This window comes from Aphelocoma coerulescens, chromosome 2, assembly GCF_041296385.1.
Source record: "Aphelocoma coerulescens isolate FSJ_1873_10779 chromosome 2, UR_Acoe_1.0, whole genome shotgun sequence".
NCBI lineage: Eukaryota > Metazoa > Chordata > Aves > Passeriformes > Corvidae > Aphelocoma > Aphelocoma coerulescens.
Genome location: NC_091015.1, coordinates 18625356 through 18649378, shown reverse-complemented (window position 1 = coordinate 18649378; position 24023 = coordinate 18625356). Strand labels below are relative to the sequence as shown.

The 24023-nt window shown below is 36.4% G+C and overlaps 1 protein-coding gene across 1 annotated transcript in view; it reads right to left on the bottom strand.

Annotated features, from left to right (window-relative positions):
- Nucleotides 1-24023, bottom strand: part of DNAJC1 (DnaJ heat shock protein family (Hsp40) member C1) — a 109135-nt gene that overhangs the window by 71211 nt on the left and 13901 nt on the right. The window contains exon 2 of the mRNA XM_069006660.1: nucleotides 365-466. Coding sequence (XP_068862761.1) covers nucleotides 365-466 — 102 coding nt within the window. The remainder of the gene's footprint in view (nucleotides 1-364; nucleotides 467-24023) is intronic.

The following is a 24023-nucleotide window of genomic DNA, read 5'->3' as shown; positions in this document are numbered from 1 at the left end:
TATAAATATTCAAAAATAACTAAAACTAATTCTTTTCATTAAATTATGCCTACCTAGGACTTGTGTTGAGAACTGATCAGAAATTTTTCCCACTGCTTTTGGAAGTACAAAACAATTTTTCCTTCTAAGAGTATAAGTATTATGTTCAAATTATTTCTAATATACAGGTAAACACTAAATACAAGTTATTCAACAAATTAATTCCAAAAAAGTGGACTTGGTTTTAGTATAGCTACATCAGCAAAAATGTAATTCAATGTTTAACTTACTAATTTCAAAGGTGTACCACTGTTCTTACTAAAAAAACATCCACATAAAAATTCCAGTTTCCCCTAAAACTTTTATTGCCATATATTGCACTTACTTGCCTAAACTGTGTTTCTGCATTTTCATCTTTATTCTTGTCTGGGTGTAAAATTAGAGAAAGCTTTCGATATGCTTTCCGAATGTCTGCAGATGAAGCATCCTGAAAAAAAGGAAAACAAAGCAAGTTGTGAGAAACCCATTCCCTGAACTTTTTTAAGATTTGAGGACAGCCAACCAAGTGTAGGAACTAAGGCAACATAATCTGAGACATCGAACAACCAAATCTGAAACCAGCCCAGCCTAAATGACTGAGCAGCCATTCAGTCCAAATCATCTTTCATCTTAATTCCCTTCATTACCATACATCCATTACAACGACATTTGCCAATACTTCCAAACACTTTCTTGCTTAAATCCTAACGCGGGCACCTTCTGCACCATTTCAAAGTTCAACTGAAAACTGAAAATTATTGCATCTGCATATCTTTAAGACAGACACAATTTCAGCAAATTATCATGCTCAATTTCCCAAACTCAGGACTTGATAGGAACTCTTCCCTTATTAATATTTACATGCAATTCACTCCTAATAGGACTTCCATTCAACTTCAGCTTCACCATGTCTGAAGAATTGTATTTTCTAAAGTAGCTTCAAATTGCAGTCTTGGAGCTATATAGTGTAGCACTGACATCAATCTATACCTTAACCATTATAAGAATTGCACACATTTTGGGAGAAAAAATAAAACTCAAAACACAAAACGATGTACCAACTAAGCTGCACAAATGCAAATTTCTGAATTAATGACTGCTATATTTAGTACATGCTGTAAAGATATCCAGAAATGAAGATATCAAGAGTTGTATTCTATGTCATGTAGGTGTTATCCTCACCAGAAGATCCACAAAGTATAACATTTAAACAGAACTACTTGTATTTTATTGCTAACATGTCCAAGGCACCATTTTAGAAATCAACTGTTTATCTGACCATTTTTATTTCTTGATTTTATATATATTGTTCCTAAGTATACACTCTCTCTCAAAATTACAGTGCAAATAGGGATTAAAAACCCAGACCTGAATTAGCCTGGAACAGAGTGAAACAAGATAATAATTAATGCAATACTGTAATTAGTCTGTCAGGCTTTTTATTACAAATAATTATTTTAATTTTAAAATTTTCCGTTTTATAACATAAGGCTATTAAAAATGCTGCATACCAGTTTGAGCCCAGAGTGAATAATAGAGAAAGACTGAATGAGGGAAAGGAGAAAAGCAGGGGAAAATGCAGAATTTGAGAAAATTCAGCATCGAAACTTTATTTTAAGGAAGTTGGTATTTTCCCCTAATACAAGACCAAAATTTCCATAGTCTCTTATCTGCCAAAGGAAGATGTTTCTATTACTGAAAGATTTCTCCTGAAAAGACCACATACACATTTTTAAATTTTTCCATTTTCAACAGCTACTTCTAAGGCATGTGCATACCGAAGCAGAATTCCTCTGCTTAAACAGCAGCTTGCTTCCAGCTTGCTTACTGCCAATGAGTTGTTTCATATTGCCATTGTTTTATAGGTTATTTTTAACTCTCAGCTAAGGGAAAGGAAAAGACAATGACTAAATATCTATTCTAAGCTCAAAGAAACATTAAATCAATGAGACATAGACTTAATAGAATTATATGAAATACATGTGAAAATGAGACGTAAAAATATCTCTTTAAAATTAGGGATTGAGATCATGACAACCTTGACAAATGAGTAACTGCAGATTTGTATTTTGGATAAACTACAACTTATTCCTTCTCCACCATACATTTAGATTTGCTTGGTATTATTTTTGGAGCACTCATGGTTAATAATTAAAAACATGATAAAAGCGTGTTAAAGAGCTGCTCTAGAGTGTTCTTCCAACTACTTCAAACAACAAACAAGCAAAAAAAAAGTTACAGTGTTTTCAGTTGTATCTGATGAACTGAAACTTTAGTTTTATTGGGGAGCAGCAGGATTATTTGTGTAAGAGATTAGGATAAAAGGCAGTTTATCTGTTCAATGCTTAAGCAAAGCAAAAAATCCCTAGACCACTCTGAAATAATAAAGTTGCTTAAATATTTATGTTGTTTCACCTTGAGAAGTTGAAATAAAAACATATAAATTTATAAAACCAGATTGTTCATCTTAGTTACCAGGAATAATGCAGAGATTGTTTTGTTTCCCCTCATCTACCAACCCAGTCAGCCGCTTCATAAACAACACAGGCTTGTCTTCAAACAAAATATAATTATTTAAATACTACTATAGCCTCTAAAAGGTTGAAGAGGGTATTATAATATCAACAAATAATTAATGGGATATTACTGTCAATTATTTCATTACAACTGGCACATATCAATTTCTAAAGCAGTAAGTCTGCCTGCTAACCCATTCTCCACAATACCACCGAACACAACACAGGGAACATTGTATATTCCAAACATTTTGCCAATTAATGCTACCTAGGGGTAGTGTTAGGCATCTTCAGGCAACGTTCCAGATCCTCTAGGACTGCCCTGAACAAAAGCTGTCGGTTTTTGAGAAAATACTCTCATCTCTAGAGAACTTTCTAACAGTATACGACTCTAAATAAACTATAAAGAATGATTATTTTCCAACCAATAAAGAAATACCTCCCACACCGATGTCAGCTGTTCTAAGAGACCTGACTTCTGGCCACCTTCAGTAACATTTCCATAAAAGTTAAGGCTTTTAAACACAGAGTTAAGAGTCAGTGTTTTCTGTAGACTAAGACATTACTTTACATACTACAGCAGAGACTAGAGTAAGCCATGACCATACTAAGGCTTTGTTTGTTTTAAAGAAACAACATCTTGGATTGCTTTGTTTACAGTTTAGAAATCTTCATCTCAATTACATCTAAGGAGGGAAAAATAAAACCTGTATAGGCATCTCAGTTAACAGCAGAAGGAGCTGGTAATGTTACAGACAGCAAGTCCATTCACTGATTTCTCCAGTACTGCTTCAGGTTGGCAGGTTTTGCCACCAATTATGGCAAATAAGCTTGTCAGACTGTCACCCTCATGTGGATACAAACATCATGAGTATCACCCTATTTCCTGATAACTATCCTTCCAATGCAATACTGTCCCATCATACTTCCAAGGTTGAACATCTCTTTGTTTTGTGCAAGAATTAGTTCTCATAAATACAAAACCGCACGTCTACACTTAGGTAGGCCACAGTCTGGCTTCTTATGCATGGAAATATGCAAATATTCATTTTTTAGTTCCTAACACTTCATCAAACAATCAGAGAGTCCATGTGTCTAGTTACATGACCTCTAGGCAGAAGCTAGAAGTTCAATCTTGTACATTTTTTTTATACTCTCTTATATTTCAAATAAGTATTTTAGCATAGAAACAAAATTACCATTTGAAGGAATCAACAGAATGTCAAAAGTTAAGCACATTTTTTAAGGTTCTCTGTAGGACTCTCATATTTTTATCTAAAGAGCAATACATGTCAAAGAGTGGGATAGAAGAGGAAACATTCTTCTCCCTATTTACGATGTACTTTTGGCAGCTTGTTGAATTCTGACAATGAAAAACACATTACTAAATTTTATTTTATTCAGCATCATTTCTGTATTCTCCAGTATTACCAAGGAAAGTTCTCTCATACTACAAATACGTAAGTAGGAACACAGAAAGAAATTTTTCACAACAAAAAATGAATAAAATATATAAATGCACTTTTGCCTTCCATTCTTTTAAAATTAAATTCCTGCTTGAGATGTACAAAGTTTTAAATCTGGTCGCCTCCTCTGCCTCTACAAATTCAGACTACCACAGAGTTCGCGTCCACCTTTACAATAAATTGAACAACTGGTGTAGTACACAGTACAAGTATATTACTCCATTGCCTTCTATTCCTAATGTAACTATGATTACTAATGAAGCTAAAAAAACCCCCCTCATTGTGGTCCCAAGACAATTCTTGGTGAACACATAACATATCAGATATTGCCATAGGCAAACAGTGATTAGGTCAAGGGGAAAAAAATAATCAATGTCTACATAGTTTTCACTTACCAACATACACAATTCAAAACCTAAATTGTTCCCTTGAGTGCAATGCAGTTATACAACAAGACTTAGTTACTTACAATTTAGCAACTGCTTCTAACACAGTAAATGTGCTCAATTCATCTTGGGTTTTAAATATGCCTGCCAATATCTTCAAATAGGTGGCAGTATCTTTATTAGCAATGGGAAGGCACATGGTCCAGGAACCAACTATGCAGATAGAAATCACATTTCTATTCACTTGCAGTTTGTCCAATCACTAGTTAATGGGTGAAAGGCAAATGACATCAATATATCTATTTCATTGCAGTGCTGCTGATGACTGTGTAGAATTTTCCACTGCCATGTTACTGAAGCTTTATGGCAAAAAGTGACAATTGTATAGAGCACCAGATGACTGTATTTCAAGTCTGAACTTGTAAGTAACCTCAGTGCAGGCAAGACTTCATGAGGCCTTTTTTAGCCTTCCCAAACTATAAATCAAACTTATGAAATTCCTGTGTTTGGATTTTTTTTTTCAATTCTAGAGCAATTCAAATATATAGGGTTTCTCTGATAAAAATATTTCAGTTAGTACTTCTGTGTAGAAGAGGGGGTGTAAGTCGCTACTTTCCTTCTGGTGAGCATCAGGCATACAAGCTGAAGCAGAATGGTACAGAAAAAGAAACAAAGTAAGCTTTGTAAATTCACAATCACTTGGTTTTTTACTGAGATTTGAAACTGCAGGATGTACAGCCTATTCTACAAAATTCATAAACAAGCAGGTGCAGATAACTGGTGCAGTTATTCTACATAATAAGAATAAGAAGCTACAATCATCTATTAAACGTTGTGTCAACACTGATACTTTCTACTTGTTTGTCTTCATGTGAAGTCTACAGAAAACTAATATCTAAGTGTCAGAGAACAAACAAGCGTAACTGTAGGTCAACAATTAAATATCCACTGTCCTCATTCCTTGAGCAGCATCAAGGAACTCAGGGTGATTGCCTCCTTAGTGTCTCATTATCATATGGAGACCGAACAGTGACGGCTGTGTCTCCGCAACCCCTCTCTAGGCAACTCTTAGGATGGAAACCATATAGCTGTGACCCTTCTTCCAGTTCTTTACCCCCTCTTTGGTTTAGCACAGGCTGACATAGACACCCTCAATACCACTCCCAGATGTACTTCACACATACTGCAACCTGGTCATAATTTAAGCTCCTGTGACCAGATTAGTTCCAAGAAGTACACCTGAATTCGCCAAGTCTGCGTGTGGAAAAACATTTATGAGGGAAATAGAATCTTGTAGAAAATTCCAGAGGTGGGGAGGACCTGCTGGCAATCCTGAAGAATATAACTCTAGGAAAGGAAACAAGTGTCTCCCAGAAGACCAAGCATTATCTGTGAACTTTCATCGTTAATAGATACCAGCTGAGTTTTGGCTTAAATTTCTCGCTGCATAACCTTTGTTCAATTACCCTTTATTTTTACTGAACTTCTTTCTAAGACACTCATCTTTTCCAAGGATGTAAAATGAGTTAAACTCAAATTTGTTGGTTGTCTACAGATGAATGCTCCGAGCACACGCAGGCAAGAGGAGAGATCTGCTCTGCTGCAAACCCAGCCATGTGTCTCACAACATTCCATTGATTTAAACTGAATGACAGCACAGCAGGGAAATACATAGGAACTAAAAATAATGCTAAAAAGGTGTTTTAATGCTTTTTTATGCTGCTAAGTTTTAAAGCAATTCATGAAATGAAAATGAATACAAACCAGCACAATGTATTCCTGTAAGCTTCTGATAACTGGCACAATCCCTTCACTGGCATGTTTGTTTCCAGAGGAGTGTGTCAAATGAAAGAAGACTCTGTTTTCAGCCTAGCATGCCAAATGAACGACAATTCTGCTGCCTCATGCTTGAGAAACCAAAAAAAGTATTCTCCTCAGCATATGTGCACAATTATATAGGCTTAGGTTTTCTTGACCAATTTGAACAACAGCATTTATATGTAATTTTTTTTTCTTCCTTTCAACTATTTTACCTTCTGCATTTTTTCAAAAACTGATTACTTATGAAAAATTAGATTGTCCAAGAGAACTGTATCATGTAGAACCATAAGTTTATACCTTAACATAAACTTTGTCTCTGAGATGCAGAGAACACTCATCAACTCTCAACGATTTTAGAATTACTCTTCAAATTCACAATGGATAGAAGCTACCAAACAACAACTGAGGATATTACTCAAGAACAATATTGACTAATTAAAAATTTTGCCTACTGCTGTATTTTATTTCCATTTAGTTTTCTATTCTGATAGTTCAAAAGGAAGGAATTAGTAGATATTCTTTACTTACTTCACATGCTTCTCCAGGAACACTATTGCATATTCATTTTTATTCTATTTGATCTATTACATTTATTGTTTACATAATTACATGTGTTACAGATTTTTATAGTATAGATAGTTGTATATATGTGTGTGCATATACCTTATAGGCTAAAGAAAGTTGTTTCTCGTGAGTTCTCTTAAAAACCTGTCTATTACATCTGAGATTTCCAGCCTAGCTCCTAATTCTGCAACATTTTTAGAGGAACTAAGCTGCTACAAAGAAAGACTACTGCTTTTGCAGCCCAGGTTGGCAGGGAAAGTAAAATGTGGTGTCTCCTGCAGTGCATTTCTTGCTCAATACCTTTGGTCTCAAGACAGCACAGCCCCTTGATTGACAAGAGGTGACACTATACTCAAGGACAGCTGCACGCAGTCCACATTCACCACTGTGGAGCATTGAGTATAAGGCAGCAGAGGTTTTGGGGTGTTGCATCTGACAAGCTCCAGCCCTCCTCATGATGTAATGCCAAAAATATGCTGCTATTTGATTGTTTATATAGTTTTCTTGCTACATTTCTGCTTCAGTATGTTTCCAACTTCTTTTCTTAGGGTAAGGAATTAAAAGAAATTTAGAAAATCAGCAAGGCTACATCCATACCAGACCTTTACATCTCCCTCCTTTTGCTCTTCCTGTTCTCATTACACCCTTCCACCAGAACTGACTTTAATGACCCATACACTCTGACAGACCTAGACATCTTTCTAAAAAACTGCTTCCCTGATCCCAGTTCAAGTGTAATTTTTTGGAGGGATATTTCTAACAACTACAGACTTAGGTCTTAACGAAAACTAAATACCTATGCTAAAAAGTAAAATATAAATTAATAATCCCCCTAAAATTGCTTGAGCTTCTAATTACTATATTTCTGTGCCACCTAAACAGTTACTGTCACTTCTGTGACTACAACTTTAATTGCTAAGACTTTTTGTATTTTTGAAAGGTATTTATTACCTTCCTTCTGATGGCCAAAAAATGAAGAAAGGGCATTTGAGAGACAGGATATAGGAGGTATGACTGAAAACATTATAAAGCCATACAAGAAGCCAACAGAGCACAACTACCTTCAACACAGAAGTTTCCAAAAACCTACCCATTATCCTATGCATCAACAACATTTAGAAGGTGAATAATTCCCACAGGCATTAATTTCCAGAATAAACATTAACTATTTATTAGCAACTTCCTCAGCCCTATCAGCAGTGAAGGACACCAATTTATATGCCCATACACCCAGACACATCCATCATATATATTTTCATATATATACACACTAGTTTCAAAACAGGTGTAAACAACCTTACCTCCCCAGCAGTCCTTAATGTTTATACAATGCTTTAATTTATATTTGCAATTGTTGCTCAACTTCATGAAATATTTTGAGAACACAGTTAAATAAGCTCGGAAAGAATACTGTGACCATTTTTGTATACTCACTTTAGTAATGCTTTAAAAGTACAACCTTTTTTTTAAAACAAATGACAAAAGCATGGATATCATAAAGTTTCTCTTGCAAGTGCAAAACAAAATGGAAAGAAATCATACCTTGAATAGCTAAAGACTCTAGAAGTCAAAAATGAAAACAGGATTTTCAACAGGATTTTATGAACTCTGTCCTAAGTCCACACTCAGTATTTTAACTAACTAGAATTACAGAATCGTGATTAATCAGGTAGTAAACACTAACCTGAAAAATCTACACGATGCAGTCAAAGAGAACTAGAATATTAAAAGATCTAGACAAAATGGAGAATTGCTGTAAAAAAAGATGACATTTCCTAAGTGAAAGACTAATGGTCTACATCTGGACAGAATTCATCAACTACAAAAACATAGGATAGAAAAAAGCAGTTACGCAGAAATGATCAGTAAATCACAAGCTGAGCATGAGTCAGAGGCATGATGCTGCCTTTCTCTGCAGCATAGCACCGTGACATGAGCAGTATGGCAACAAGCAGCCATGCCATATCACGCATCAATTGTAAGACCTCAGCAGATTGCTGCATCCAGTTCAAAGAATACAATTAAAGACAGCCAGGAACACGTTCAGATGATAAACAAAAAAATCTTACTAATAAGAGGTCTAGAAGAATAGAACAGTGACTTGTTCAGAGAAAGCAAAAAAACAAGAGTAACTTAAGCCTACAGAAAAGGCAGCTGACACAAGGAAATAACATTTTTAAATATGCAAAAGGTAGCTTTAAAGGAAAACTTTAATTATTGCTGTGTCAGATCTACCTGCAGCTAAGCACTATCAGTCAGCTGGCAGCATAGGAAGATTCAAGTTAGGTACCAGGAAAACATCCCATAAGCATCACTAGCATATCACTAGAACAGACTGCTGAAGTCTCCTTTACAAGCAAGTCTTGCATACATTTACCAGGCAGGACTTAGATTTAACCAGCTCTGTCACAGCAGGGTACAGTAGGTCACTAACAGCCTTATATTTTATAATTTAAATATCCTTTTGATGATCAATTTAAAAATTACTCTGAAAATATTCCAACTGGATTTACTGCATCTGTTTATGTAGTTTAAACAGTCCTAGCTGAAAGACAGTATTCTTGTCACACTGAAGATGACAGATGTTCATGCCGGAAGAGTCCATGAGATTTTCACAAAACCTAAAAGGGCTTCGAAAGGAGTGGCAAATAAAAAGGGGTGGAAAGCAGGAAACACTTCTTTGCTATGAAAACCCATGGGACCCCACTCCATGACTTGCACCACTAGGCACTGGGCTTATTTTTCCTATTACACAGCAGCTGCTCCGAACTAAGAAAGTCATCCTGTAGTAGATGATCACGAGTAAGGCATCCATATAATCTGAGTTTAGAATACCTCCCCATCCATTACCAGTTTTAACCTTGAAAGATGGTAATACAGAACAGATATGATAAGCAAGGTTCCTTGACAATGTCAGATGAGAATAAGGACTAAACTGAACAAAAAAACCAAGCAGAAATTTCTACAAATACAAGTAAAACTTTAAAAAAAAAATCAAACTGTTTCTTTAAAAATATTCTGTATTTGGTTTATTATAAATATATCCTTAAATCCTGCAACAAAACCACATAAAGTAGAGCTGTTGTAGCAAACCACATCCATGTACAGTAGGCATAATTTCTTTATTTAAGACAGAAAGCAGGAGCACCTCTCTCCAAATCTTAAACATATTATATATGTTTACAATATATTTATATTTTTTTCATTTAATATATTTCATATTTGCATCTGCTCTTCTTTTCCTATAACATTACTGAAGGGCTCATTTTGTAGAAGCAATGTTATTTTTCTTAGGTTAAGGACCTAAGAAATAGCTCTGCCCACTGAACTTGAGCTGTGAGATCCAGGTGCACCTGAGTCTAGTCTTTCATTTGCTTGTTTATCCTTCTAGAGCCTGAAAGAAGATATGAAGCATTTACTGAGATCAAGAAGTTTTTCATCTCACTGCTACAAAACCCACATTGTTCAGTTTGGATAAATTCTTAACACCTTTTTCCAGAAAATAACCATAGTTAAATGAAAAAATAAAAAATACCACCTCATGTGTGAGGTGGTTATATTTTCCATTAACAAAACCATATTAGGGGAATGCCACGCTCCTCCTACCACAAGGCAAAATTGTTCCACTGCTTATTTTTGGCATATAAAACAGAAAATGTCTACAAATCCTGAGCTATGGGCTATTCATTTAAGAGTAGGACTTGACAATCCTTGAGGGGCCCTTCCAGTTCAGAATATTCTGTGATCTTAAAAAAACATCCAATGTAAGCAGTTAGGAGGTAAAATAATTTTTCTCTTTTTTTTTTTAACTTCAAACCCAACTGATCCGAAGTGGCAAAATGCTGCATATTTTGAAGATTATACAAGATACTAATACTTCTACCCTAAAATACATTTAAAATCTGGTATTTATTTATTCAAAATGTATTGCTATGAGTATTTTTCTCAAAAGCATTGCTTTAAATAGCTAGGTTTATAAAGAACTACCAGCAGCATTTGTCAAATTCTTTCCCTCTTTATTTAGAATACTTTCTACTGAACTAGTTAGGATTTAGCCCTACCCGTCATGTAGGAGAGTCGTATAATGATCCCTTTATACTCATTAACTACCATTTTAATGAGCTATTACTACCTCGGGACTCAGAAGACCTCAGGGAGGTTGTAACATGCCACTACCTATATAGTAATTCACTGCTGAGTTAGTACATAGCCTCCTTGAAAGAATATAGGAATGCCCTCCATCATTCTCTCTACTTCAGATGCCAGCATCAGCAGAATTTCTGCATGTAGGACACATCCCATCCTAAAACTTAAAAAGCATCTCAGTTAAATTCCAGTAAGATTAACAGATTACTATTACTATAGCCCACCACACTGCTAAATGTTAGCATACTCCTAGCAAAATGAGCTGAAAGCATGAGCATTGTCTGAACATTTCGGCTCACAGTTTGATGGCATAAAATATTGCAAATCTGATCACGGGCCAGGGCAGGAGGCAGGGGACACTATCATCCCAAAAGGCTATTGGCAAAATCTGCCAGAATCTGTATGAATCATAAATGAGGCAGCTGATGTCTAAAGGTACATGGATAAAGAAATCAAGTTTAACATTAGAAACCATCAATTAAAATTACATAGAAAATTAATTTATAAGCAACTGAAGCCTAAATAATGTTAAAATTGAAAAATTGTGGACATATTTTAAAAGCCACATATATGCAACAACTTACGATAGAATGGACAGCCTTTCCCATTCAGTAGCAATTTTGTATGGAAAACTGGTATTATGGTCTCTAAAAATGCTTATCTGACATTATTTCTAGTGAGAATGAGCCAAATAATCCTTAAGGAAGATAATTACCTCTCAAGATTTATGGCAGCTGTGGGCAGATACTGTTACACACAGTGGCATGCTGTTCCCTGAATTGTCCTCTGTGTTTTTCAAATCAAAATGTTTTAACTGAACCACACAGGCCCAAGCAAGGGGCAGAAAGATCACTCCCCTGCTTTTCATAAAGCCACTCCCTGCAAGCAGTTACTGCTCTTCTCTTCCAGCACCTTGGAGGCATCTTTTGCATTAGGGAAGGAGGGGGGTAATTCATGCTGATCCATAAACTGCCTCCTCTGATGGCCTGCGAGAGCTAAAAGAGCAGAAGACAGACTCTACCCAAACTGGGAGACCCTCACAACAGGGCATTCTGCTACAGAAGCAGCATAGGGAGCAGCTGATAGGCACGGGATGTGGCGAGCTTCTACTCTCCCAGCAGTATCCACAGGAAAGCTGGAGTTGAGCCAGACACTCTGAAACACAGACAAGACTAGAGCAGACAGAGCACAGGTCTGCACAAGGAAGAGAAGCAGAGGAGAGTGAAGGAAACACTTCTGATCTATTTCAAGCGGTCTTCAGTTAGCTGAGTGCAACACCCAACAGCGTCCCCACTACAAAAGGCAGTGGGTATCAACCACATGTATGTGCCTGCTTCTCTCCTTATACGTAAAAATAATTCAGCAAAAACAAGCCTTTTGTGCTGATAAGCTAGATAGCCCATCACCACCCTCAGAGCACCGCGAAAGGCACAGTCATAGCCCTTACCCAATACTCCCCCTGATGTTATGACTGATACAGATTGGGAAATGCTCCCTGCCCCTGAGAGAAAAACAAGTAAAGAGGCAAGTGTAAGGTCAGTTTTTCACCCACTGATATTAAAAGGCAGCAGTTGTGTGGATTGTATTTGCCTCCCATCATGTGTCGCCCACCCAGAGAGACCTGTCCTCAAGTCATAAAAGCAGAGTTGAAACTGAACTACTAACAAAATCTCTTGCTTCCTCCATCTCCATTTCTCCACCATCACAAGCAGAAGTAACAGATAAGAGGAATTTTCTTCTGACACCTGTGTTTTAAGGATACCTCCTCAGTCTGGATGGATTACAGAGCAGAAAAGAGAGCAATAGCCAACTGCAGGAACTACAAAGTTGGGTGAGCAGAGACAGGAGCAAGACAAACACTGCAAAAGGCAAAAAAAAACCCCAAAATAAAGAGAAGTATGATTCTTCTATGCCTGTGGAAAAGAAGAATCAGCAGTTGAGTGAGTGGCAATAAAAACTTGGCACAGGTTATATTCCATTAACTGTGCTACCAGAAATCTGTTTCAGCCAACTGACTGCAGAAGATAGTGGCTACTACCAATTCATTACTTGCCTCTCAACATGGGATTACAGGATTATCAGTATCAAAGATAACAGTGCAAGTTGGGAGATAAAACTGTGGTCCTGCTGCCTCAAGTAGAAACACTGGCAAATGTAGAATATTTCAAATGTATAAGATAAGATTTAAATGAAGCAAGGATAAATCCTAACGTGGGTTCTCATCCAAGTTTTCAAGTTATGAAGTCAAGACTAAAGAAAAATCCACACACAAGCAAAAACATAATTAGAAGGTAACTTTTCACAGAGGTGGAAAGGAAAGGACTGAGACTGCAAGTCCACAAACTACTACATGGAAATAAGCATTCTGTTACTGACAACCTGGCAAGTAGCAATAATATGCCAAAATTGCATTTCTCTCTGTGTCATAATCCCAGCCATGGAAGCTAATCCACGGAGAGTTTTTTCCTATTAGATGCAATTTCTTCTTCTCATAATGGGACTTTTTTGGAAGGAAGAAAACCTAAACACAAAACAGTGGTAGAACACAGAAATACTGCAAAACTAGTTCTGAAAAAATCAGTCACAGTAAGTGCCACTGGACAACATAACAGAAATATTAACTTCAGGGTGAAGAAACTAGGAAGCAGGAAGAAAGGACTAAATTTAATGTTTCCTTGCCTAGCTCCCCTCTTTCAATCAGTACCACACAAACCCTGAGCCAGCTTTAAGCAGATGCCAGCAGTGGAAGCTGTATACCCTGTGGCAATGTCAACAAAGAGCAAACAGACCTAAAGGATAAAAATATTTGCCCAAGTTCTATTTTTCTTCTTTGAATTAAGAGAAAGGGTGCAACTTTTTAAGTAGCAAGAGAAGGTATGGTTAAAAAATCATGAGATTGCCAAAAGAAGAGAGTTCAATTTGAATTTAATTCCATCTAAAATGTAAACTTACAGTTTAAAAATTAGGAGATGACAGAAGATTATAAAGATAATACATGCTACAAATAATAATGAATATTCTGAACAGGTAAAGGGGATTTAGGAAGAACTCAGTGATTCCCTGAAAAGGAACTACAATCTGTCGTCGTTACTCCTGCCACTCTGTCTTTATGCAACACACAGAAGATGACTGCTTACCCAGTGAGCAGCTATTCAGGATTTTTCTCCACGCATTTATTCATGTGTGGCCTCATCTGCTCGTAGCTGCATGCTGTTCAAACGTGTTTGGAAGCTGTGGTTATTTGTTTTGAAGCCCATCTCGATGGCATCAGAGTTCATCAATATTATTCACCATTGTAGTATCTTAAGAGACAAGCAGACGTTACTTGCCTTTTTTAATATATCGTAAAATGAGGCACAGATTAAGGTAAAATCCTCAGTAATCTCAGGTGCTAATTTTATCTCAGATACGATTTTTCCAAGTGCTCAGTACCAAACAACATTTCATACATTCAGGGCACAGACTTTAATCGACTTCAGCTGCAGCTGCAAACCCTCAGCATTTCTGCATATAAGCCCCTAGTATCTCAAATTATGCAACCAGAATTGCAGAGCACTCAAATCAATTAGTCACCACTTGGGAAAAGTTTCGTTTAAACGACTTGCCGAGCATCACACAGGAATTCTGTGGCAGAGAGAGGAACAGAATTCAATCCTCAAGGGCACTTTTCGTCTGACTAGCTTACCCATGAAACCATTTCCCCCCCGCCCCCCGCAATCTTCTCCCCCACTCTCTACATACCCTCAACATCTACAGGTTAAACAGTTTTTACAGACAACAGTCTCTTTCAATACATAAGCCTGAAGCTGCACTGGGGCCAGATCTCTCCCTGAGCCTGAATAAGTAAAGACCCTGTAGAATATAATGTAGTGAATTAAAAATCATCACAATGAACAAGCACAAAGAAACCAAATTAAGATTTGAGACATTCTGAAAACTGACATTCCCTAATTTTAGAGTATGCAGTACCAGAAATTTGTTACTAGTCTTTTAGAAGTGATATTAAGGTACATGGCTGCTATACAAAAAACAGAAACAAGCAGATTCAGAAAGGAAAAAAATAATTTGCATAACCAATGCAGACCTGCTTTATAATACTAACTCACAAGCAGTGTTTTTACCCCTCCCTTTAAGTAAACCCCAGCTCTCTGAAGCATCATTTTGATTCTAACAGGCTCCACTAAATTGCAGAATGATCCAGCTAGTTAACAACTTGCTTTTTTCAAATTACAGAGCTTAACACAAATAGAACATAAAATGGATATCTCCTTAATAGTGCAACGTTTCTGTGAGATGTGCAGTAGTACTGGTGTCTGCACAGAACTAAAAACCAGAATATGCTATATCATTGTAGAAGGGCTTGGAGAAATCAGTAAAGCAAGTGCATCAATTAGGAAAGGAAAGGAGACTGCATGTATTTGAAGCAGATGTGCCTGGGTGTAGACGGACAGGTCTGAAACACACACTGTCCAGGCAACTGATGATTCTCTAACAGGAAAGTGTACTTTTTGTCTCAAAAGACCCAGAAGTATTTACCAAGCACTTTCTGCAAGGATTATGTATTTTTATCACCTATGCAAAGCAGCCCAAGATCCAGAACCTTGCAAAATCTCTCAAGTATAGTCAAAGTAATGAGATTCTAAAAATAATGGCAGCCACATGAGAAACTGGTAAAGTGTTTTAATTACTAATTCTCTTATGGTACAACAAAGTTCTTCCTTAATAATTCAACAGAAGCTCCCTACATGAGAGGGTACTCCAGAAAAACAAATGGAGATGTCTACTTTTACAACACAAATAACTGCAACAATTTTTTAACCAAATTACTTGGAATCTTATTGAAATATAATTTGTAAGGCACATTTACAGAAGTTATAAATAATCCAGAACTGTTTTACTAACGTGAATGGCATTGTTAGCATTTATCAATACAAGACATACTTGCAATACTTTATATCGCTTCTATCTTAATTTATCACATTAAATGTGAAACATTTGACTAAGAGTTCAAAAGCTTTATATACCCTGGAAGAAAAATTCCATCAAGCTGAATAAACAAGACTAATCCAAGCCTTTTTAAAAAAAAACCCAAGACCCTAAGTATTGTAGTAATATTTTTGAAACAATGTTTCATGTATTTTACATTTGATGTAGTTTTCTTGCACTACATAAAAGAATAACTTAAAATATAGAACCATACTATTCCCACATGGGACAATCACAGTTTGCAAGCAACTAAACCAACATTGTTTTAAAGTCTGAGATTCCAACTATACAAGTTTCCAGGAATCCTAGAACTCATGCAAGTACTTACATGGGAGCCAAATATGACTGCTGCCTAAATACTGATGGAATTATGCTCTCAAACTGACAGGCATGCTAAACTTTTACTCAGGGACAATATTTACAGATCTCCAGTCAGACTCATATCTATAAAATGAAAAAATTTGCTTTCTTTACCAAATGAGTCTGCAGAAATCTTTAGCTGGCTTTGAAATATAAGTGACTATCGAATAAGGGCACACAAAAAAACTTGCTGTTCACTGCATGAATAAGTTGCAACAGAAGTTCAAATTCTGAAAGGCTCTCTTATGGCAAAATAAAACAAAAACATGAAGAGTTAATTCTATGACCAATTTTAAATTATTCATATTTATTCTGTTCTCACTAAACACTCCAACAAGAAATGCTAATTATTACACAGTTTTCTATGATCAGTTTTATCCGTTTTTCTTCTATTATTCTACAATATAACAAAGTAAAATAGAATTGTTTAGAAGGTCTCTTCATTGAAGGGAAACTTTTGATTGTTTTCAGTAATTCAGTAGTTTTAAACAGTGAATCTCCTCTATCACTATTTAAAAGCAAGCAAATGTGAAAAAGGTCTCCACAATAGTCTTCAGTTCTGGCAAACCATTTTTATTTATAAATTACAAAGTAAAGCCTACATAAAGGGAATTAATTCTTTGTTCAAAATACACATCAGAGTAAACACAGGAATATTCAAGGAAATTAACTCCATATATTGGTTGGTAATTTGTTCAATTTTATGCCTTTTCCAAGAACTGACTTGTTCCTTCTGCCCACACAGGAAGTAACCATTTGGGATTTGCTCAGCAGTCAAGCATAAATAAAAATGCCATCAACAAACCTCAAAGTTTTAATGATAAAGTTAAGATATAACTAAGACAGTTTCAGGGCAAAAATTATCCCAAGTGTTGGCACAGTAAAAGAAAAAGGCCAGAGGATTTTTAGAAGATCAATATGAATTTGCTGAGTTCCACAGAGATAAAACCTAGAAATTGAGACCTTTACTATTATCTGCAACTCTTTACCAGATAAGGAGAAATAAAAGTAACACATTGCTTCTGGGGAATTGCTACTACTGCACTGATTAGTATAGAAACTATTTAGCACAAACTAGTTATCCTCCAGGAAGCATGAGTGTTGCATTATACTCACAGCCTTTTTCCCCCCCTTTTATAAAATGTGATTTCTTGCACACAATATTTAACAATTGTATGCAGTCATATAACATGCACCCCTGAATGAATACATTGCCCATCAGCTAGATAAGTTTATCTCTAGGATGAAAAAAACCCAAACAAACAAACCAGATTTTTTTAAAAGTTACAATTGCTAAAATTCTTAACAATCACCTAGAAAAATAATATTTATTTTGCACAAATACATGTATTCTTCCCATATCTGATTTTTGGCACTTATGCTGTTCATCCTGGCAAGCAAAACACAGAAAGATTAACGCTAACTTCTTAAAACAGATTTCATGTTCCAAATGCTGTCATAATTTTCTTGTATCTTTCAAATTTCAGATTCCCCTAAATTGAACAGTAGCAGCTGGAAAAGCTTGCACCACCTTATCATAAAATTGTATTGCGCTACAGTAGCTAAGATCTTCCAATGACATTAAATAAATGCAGCCATACCATGTAATAAAGTAAAATTACATTGTTTTCTAACAAATCTTACTGAAAACAGCATTGACAAGAAACCCATTTCAATACCATGAAATGCCACACAATGAACACGCCATAGATGAAATGCTATGGTCTCACAAGGGCATTTCCAGCAAATGAGTCTCCACTGACTAAAACCATCATTCTAAATACTGCACTATCTTTGACTCTATCTTCTAACCTTTTCTTTCTACGACTTGACAGAATTTGTATTTGATATTTATTTGATAAGATAAACCTGAATTTCGCCCAGGAAGTATGCTCTAGCTGCCATTACATTAAACCAGCAAAGCCATCCATCAATTCGAGTTGCTAACGCTAATATGAGGAATAATGCTAATTACAAGAAATAATATGCTTAAATGCTTTTTAAAAATAAGAATGGCATCTGAAACCAAAATAAATGTTTGATAGCTGTGGCAATTTTCACTTAATTTCAACTGTGAGTTCATATAGTACTATTACAGAACTAGAATAATGCTAATAATGATTAAAACATTCAATAATTATGCAAATTTAGAGTTTGCTTTTTGACATTCTCCTAAATTAGTAACAGGCTGCACACACAGAAAACTTAACAAACCAAATTCTTTATTTAGTGTGCAACCAAAAATATAACTGCAAAATATTAGCTATGTGTATTTTAACAAAAAAGTTCAGTCAAATTGCATCTGCATGGATGTTTTTGATACTCATTCAAAATCACTTACAAGTCAAAGACACTGCATGAAATTGAAACCTTTACTAATGCCAAGGTTTGACCCTGGATCCAAAATAAATCTGCATGTACAGACCCTTGTACCTACACAAAGCACCAATTACTTCAAATAAGGTTTTGTCTGTGCACTAGAGTCCACCCATGTGGAGCCAATTACTACGGCAGGGCCATTATATGGTTCATTTCCCCATACCAGCTTGGCAAGAGGTGTACATGGGTGTAGGAAGTGCAAAAGAACCTTCACTACAAAAAGCACTTCAAACACATCCATGCACTGTAATATTTAACGTTACAACAAACACTTCTTCAATGGGACTAGACCACGCACAACAGTAAATACTGCAGGGCAGTTTCCAGTCTGAACAGTATTTTTCAAGTTTCTCTTTTTGGCCACCAGTGAAATCCAACTATCTTTTTTTCACAAAAGCTTGAATAATTATGTAGATCCTTAATCTACATCACACATTTCTAACAATACCCGAGAATTCCTAAGAATGTTGAGAGGTTGTAGGATTTGAACAGAAGGTGTGAGAAAAATGTCAGTATTGCATGTACTTCAAGTATTATGATTATAATAGTAGAAGCACTGATATTATTTATTGATAATGTCTGGTATCATTCCAGGTCTAAATGGGAAAGTTATTGTTAGAAATAATTATTATAAACAGGAAGAAACCACTTGAGTATAAAAATCTCTCCCCTATTGAAAGTACTGAAGCTCCATCTAGAGGCTTTTCTCCATCTACTGTCATTTGTGGTATATGTAATATCACCTAGAAATGTGAACAATATTAAATGTCAGAGGCTTCCTTTGTACCTCCTCTTTTGTTATGCATAATGGGTTCTTGCCCTGAACCTTTGCCCAGCAACACTAGCTCCTTCACTGCCATCAAGTGGTAAGAAACCCAAACTGAACTTAAAAATGTAAAATCTCAATCATCAGATTAAACGATCAGTATGGTAGAGAGATAACTATAATTACTCAATAATGAAAATCTTTATGATTCTTTTCATTGAAGTTCTGATATATCTACTCCAGAGCACTACAGTGCCTCACACAACAAATTCAACATTGGTTTCAAATCTCTTTTTGTAGGCTCTATTTTTACTTCTAATTGCACAGAATAAAAATCTTCATCTATATTCCCCAATGCTAGATTTAGAAAAAGAAAGGTATCCCAATAAAGGATTTTAAGGAATAACATACGTAATGCTTAACACTTTAAAAATATTTCATTTGGCAATTAGGAGGAATTTCCTAACATAATTAGAAGGAATAGCACAAACGTCTCCTCAGACTTTGTGTTGCCTATTGGCAGTATCTCAAAAGAAAGGGCAAAACAGCAGCTCATCTCTCCAGCAGTGTCTAATGCAGCAAGTATGCAGCTATGTCAGTCTCTTTGTGCTCCACAGCTGTAATCAACTGTCGACATTTGTTATGTCAGGAGAAGCCTTAATGCTCTACAATCACAAGTGACCTACTGGGAAACAAGCACACAACACACTAAAAAATCGGGAGGGTTTGTCTACATCAAATAAATAGGAAAAAGAACTAACAAAGTAACAGCAGAATGGAGCCAAGCTGCAAGACCTTGATTATTTCAATTTCAACCCCTCAGTGACTTATGGTACAACTACTCCCACAGTTGCCCACCACTCACACATAGAGTCCTTTGAGTTACAGAAACCCCACAAGGTCTCCACCATGACCAGGAATACCACTAAAATAAACCTCCTAGCACACATCCAGTGTCACTGCACTAAGAGCTTCTATGTGCTCCTGCATGCACACAGTCTTGTTTCACCATACGTTCTTCTCAGCTGTTATTCCAATTGGGTATTTTGCCCATAGCAGAAGATAAAGTACAGAGACTTCTTGGTGTTGTCCTGTTAGACAGGATAACGACCAGCACATGCAGTGGAGCTTAGGAACTCAACTTCTGTTACAGAAAATTAAAAACAGAAAAAGGAATAGTTATCAAATTAAAATGAAAAGGAAAAAAAAAAAAAGCCAGTTTTGATAACAAAGATGTTCTATACCTTATAATTTCTTCATTGGTAAAGAAAGAACTATTGATCTATTTCTATCAAATCCTCTGTCCACCAGTCCACAGACTGAATCCAATCTGTGTAAGTACTGGGTGGCTACTTACCTACTTCTAACTGAGCAGAGTGAGCTCTGCTGGAAAGAAGGCTCACACAAAGCAGTCTGCTAAAACTTCGCCATTGAAAAAGCAACCTCCAGACAGCCAAACTTACCAGCTGGAAAAGGTCAGTCTGAAAGATATGATTTCTGTGTTTGCTTGTCCCTGGAACCCAGCCTGCTCATCCAAAGACACTTTGTTTCTAGGCCAGCAATTTTCAAACACAGTTGTAAAAAATCCTCCTTCAAAATAATTATTGATACAACACCTACATATTGAAATTTAGACCACATCAAGTATTTATTTGAGAATGACTTTAAAAAGCCACAAATAATAAAAGTATATATTGGGAAACTTAGGACAACTATTTCTTCCACAGTGTTGGGAAAGCAGGGATAGAACTGATACTGGCAGGCAGGAATAAAAATGGATCTTCGGAAATTACATGAATAAGAAGAGACTAAAAACTGAACAGAAATCAGTGAACTAGCAAAGACAAAAACCAAATTAGTAAAAAAGCACCACCAACGACGTCAAAGTATGTGAGGATTTTAAAAAAATTGGCAGGACTAAAAAAATGGGGCAACTGTAACATGCAGCCTAAAGCCACATGCAGCTTTAATATCAAAGCAACACTAAGTGCCTGTTGCTTGGCAATTCATCTCCAGGTCCAACTGGAAAGCCAAAACCAATTTTAGACAGTCATTTTAGTTACAGAAAGCACAGGGATTAGACAAAGAGGGTGTTCCTGAAGTAATTGAAATGTATGTTGACCAGGGTGCATGCAACCACTTTAGCTCCCGAGCTGAAAGGGTGGACTGAATTTATGATGAGCAGTGAAAGCCACAGTAAAATTTGATGGCAGCAGGAATACATTTAAAAACAAACCAACCAACCACACAATAAAGAGAAAAGATGACCTCAAAGATTAGGAGTGACAAACAGAAGACACTAGAGATTAAAAAGAAATTTAAAAACTTCTTAGTTTTTCCTCCCAAACATGATTACATTTAGTTTGAGCTGATTGCAGATCTCTCAGAAGAATCGAATACATTGATAAGAAAAAGTAATCAGAGAAAAGGTGCTTTAAAAGTTACAGATATCCCTGTAAAATATCCCTAATTGATAACTCTAGTTCTTAATGAGAGGACAAATTTTAAAAAAAAGGAAAGGGACTCAGGAGGCAAGTTACAGTATAACTCAAGCAGAACAGAGAGGACTCTCAGACTGGTCATTCTTTCAGCCTCTAAAAATTAGAGCAGGAAAAATCCCAAAGAACAACTAGCACAGAAGCCATGGAAAATGTCATCCAAGAAGAGAGAATAATTATTAGCTCCAGAGCTGCATTGCAGAAGGTTCCTAGGATGTACTTGGAAAGCTGTAACACTACTCGAGCATCACAACCAGCACAGCAGTTCTCACCAGTGGCCACAAGGGACCTCGGACACCGCCCTCATTAAAGAAACACTTCGTACTGGCTGGGTGAAAAGCAAAGCTTTAGGCATACCGAAGAACAAGAAACCATTTACTTAACTGTCTCGTACTCCATCATTATTCCAGGATTGACAGTTTGAAGAAAGGGATTTCACTTGGGGGGGCAAAAGGATGCAAAAAGAAAAAAAAAAAAAAAAAAAAAAAACAACCAAAAACCAACAACAAACAAACAAACAAACCAAACCACCAGGAAGTCCAGCTAATGGCAGCAAAAAATGTAGGCCTGTTGCCAAAATTAATCTAGAAAATGAAGTCCTGATAGGCAGGTCCAAACAGCACTGAAGAAAAAAAATTTATCAGTATAGGTAATTTTGAGGTTTTGTTTGCATCTTTTCTGGGTAAAGCTCAACTTAAAAACATGGAGGAAGTCTACAAGGAAGCAACATCTTCCTGTTTGGGGCCACAGGTGTTATCCTAGTGGTAACTAGAAGGAAACCTGCCTTTGCTCTTCTCTTTCAAGATGGGACTACCACTGGGCCTCTAGAAGAAAGGCTGTGGCCTACAAATTGAAGATCAACTCACCCAAAACATTGTCTGAACCAGGCTTTGTCAGAAAATGGGGTAGGCATTCATACTTTATCCAAATAAAACCACCAAGGTCCAACTTAAAGAGAAACCAAAGGACAGCATAATACACAAGATGCAACTTTGAAATGTCATCAAAAGATCAGCAATGAATCTCATGAAGATTAGCTCTTTTCCTTGGGCTATATTAGAAACTGCAGCACTTTTCCTGATGCTTGAAAAGAAACACAATTTTTGAACAAATATACCAGAGCACATGCAATAATTCTTGCTAAAATCACCAAGTCATTATCTTAAAAATTTATACCAGAAGAGCTCAATCCTGTTAGGCAATCAGCAAGAGTGACCATAAGAAACTTCCCTGGAGTAACTTGCTATTCCAAGCACACGCTGGCTCACTCTGTTCTGCTCTCCTTCCTCTTCTCAGTGTGTTGGGCCTCAGCAAAGTGTTATCCTGCACTGTGCATCAGCTTAACTAAGTGATAGATTTCACACTAGTATAGCCCATCTAGAGTATTTTTTCACCTCTTGCAATGATGTTTTTCCTTAACCAAGTCATTGCAAGACAGACCCTGTGTAAACGAATCCTGTTTTCAAGGCACATACTGCCAGTGTATGAATCTGTTACTACCAAAATTCAATAGATCACAGAGCACAAGCATTGGGCTGAGTCAGAACAGCATTTTCTAGACTGAAAAATTATCTCAAATACACTTACCATAGCCTAGGCCAGGAATTAATACCTTGTGTACCAATTCAGTCACACCAAAAAAAAAAAAACAAAAAACAAGCCAACAGTTAAGCAGGGAGGGCAGGGGAAAGATCTGTTAATTCCCATATTTCTCAACATACACTGGATTTTTCATGTTTTAGAGTATCTGAGAGATCAGTGTCCTTCATGGAGTCTTAATTTTTCTTTTTACCATTACTTCAGGATTCATACCATCTCATCTTTAACTGGCAATACTGGTCTCACTATATAACTGGACAAAAGACCAGATTTTTATCATGACAGTTTGTTATTTTCCACCTTTGCCAACTTATACAAGATTCCATCTTTCTAGGCATTCTTATCTTCATGCCTAAAGCCATTAATAGATTCGGAGGGGGGGAGGAGGGAACACTGATAGCTTTTTTGTGTGTGAATCTTTTCATCCATCCACCCCTTGCCAGTGGAGAGTCCAAGAGGAATCTCTAGTTGAGCAAGCTACCCTTAAGAACAGTCAAGATAATCATCTTATTAAATTA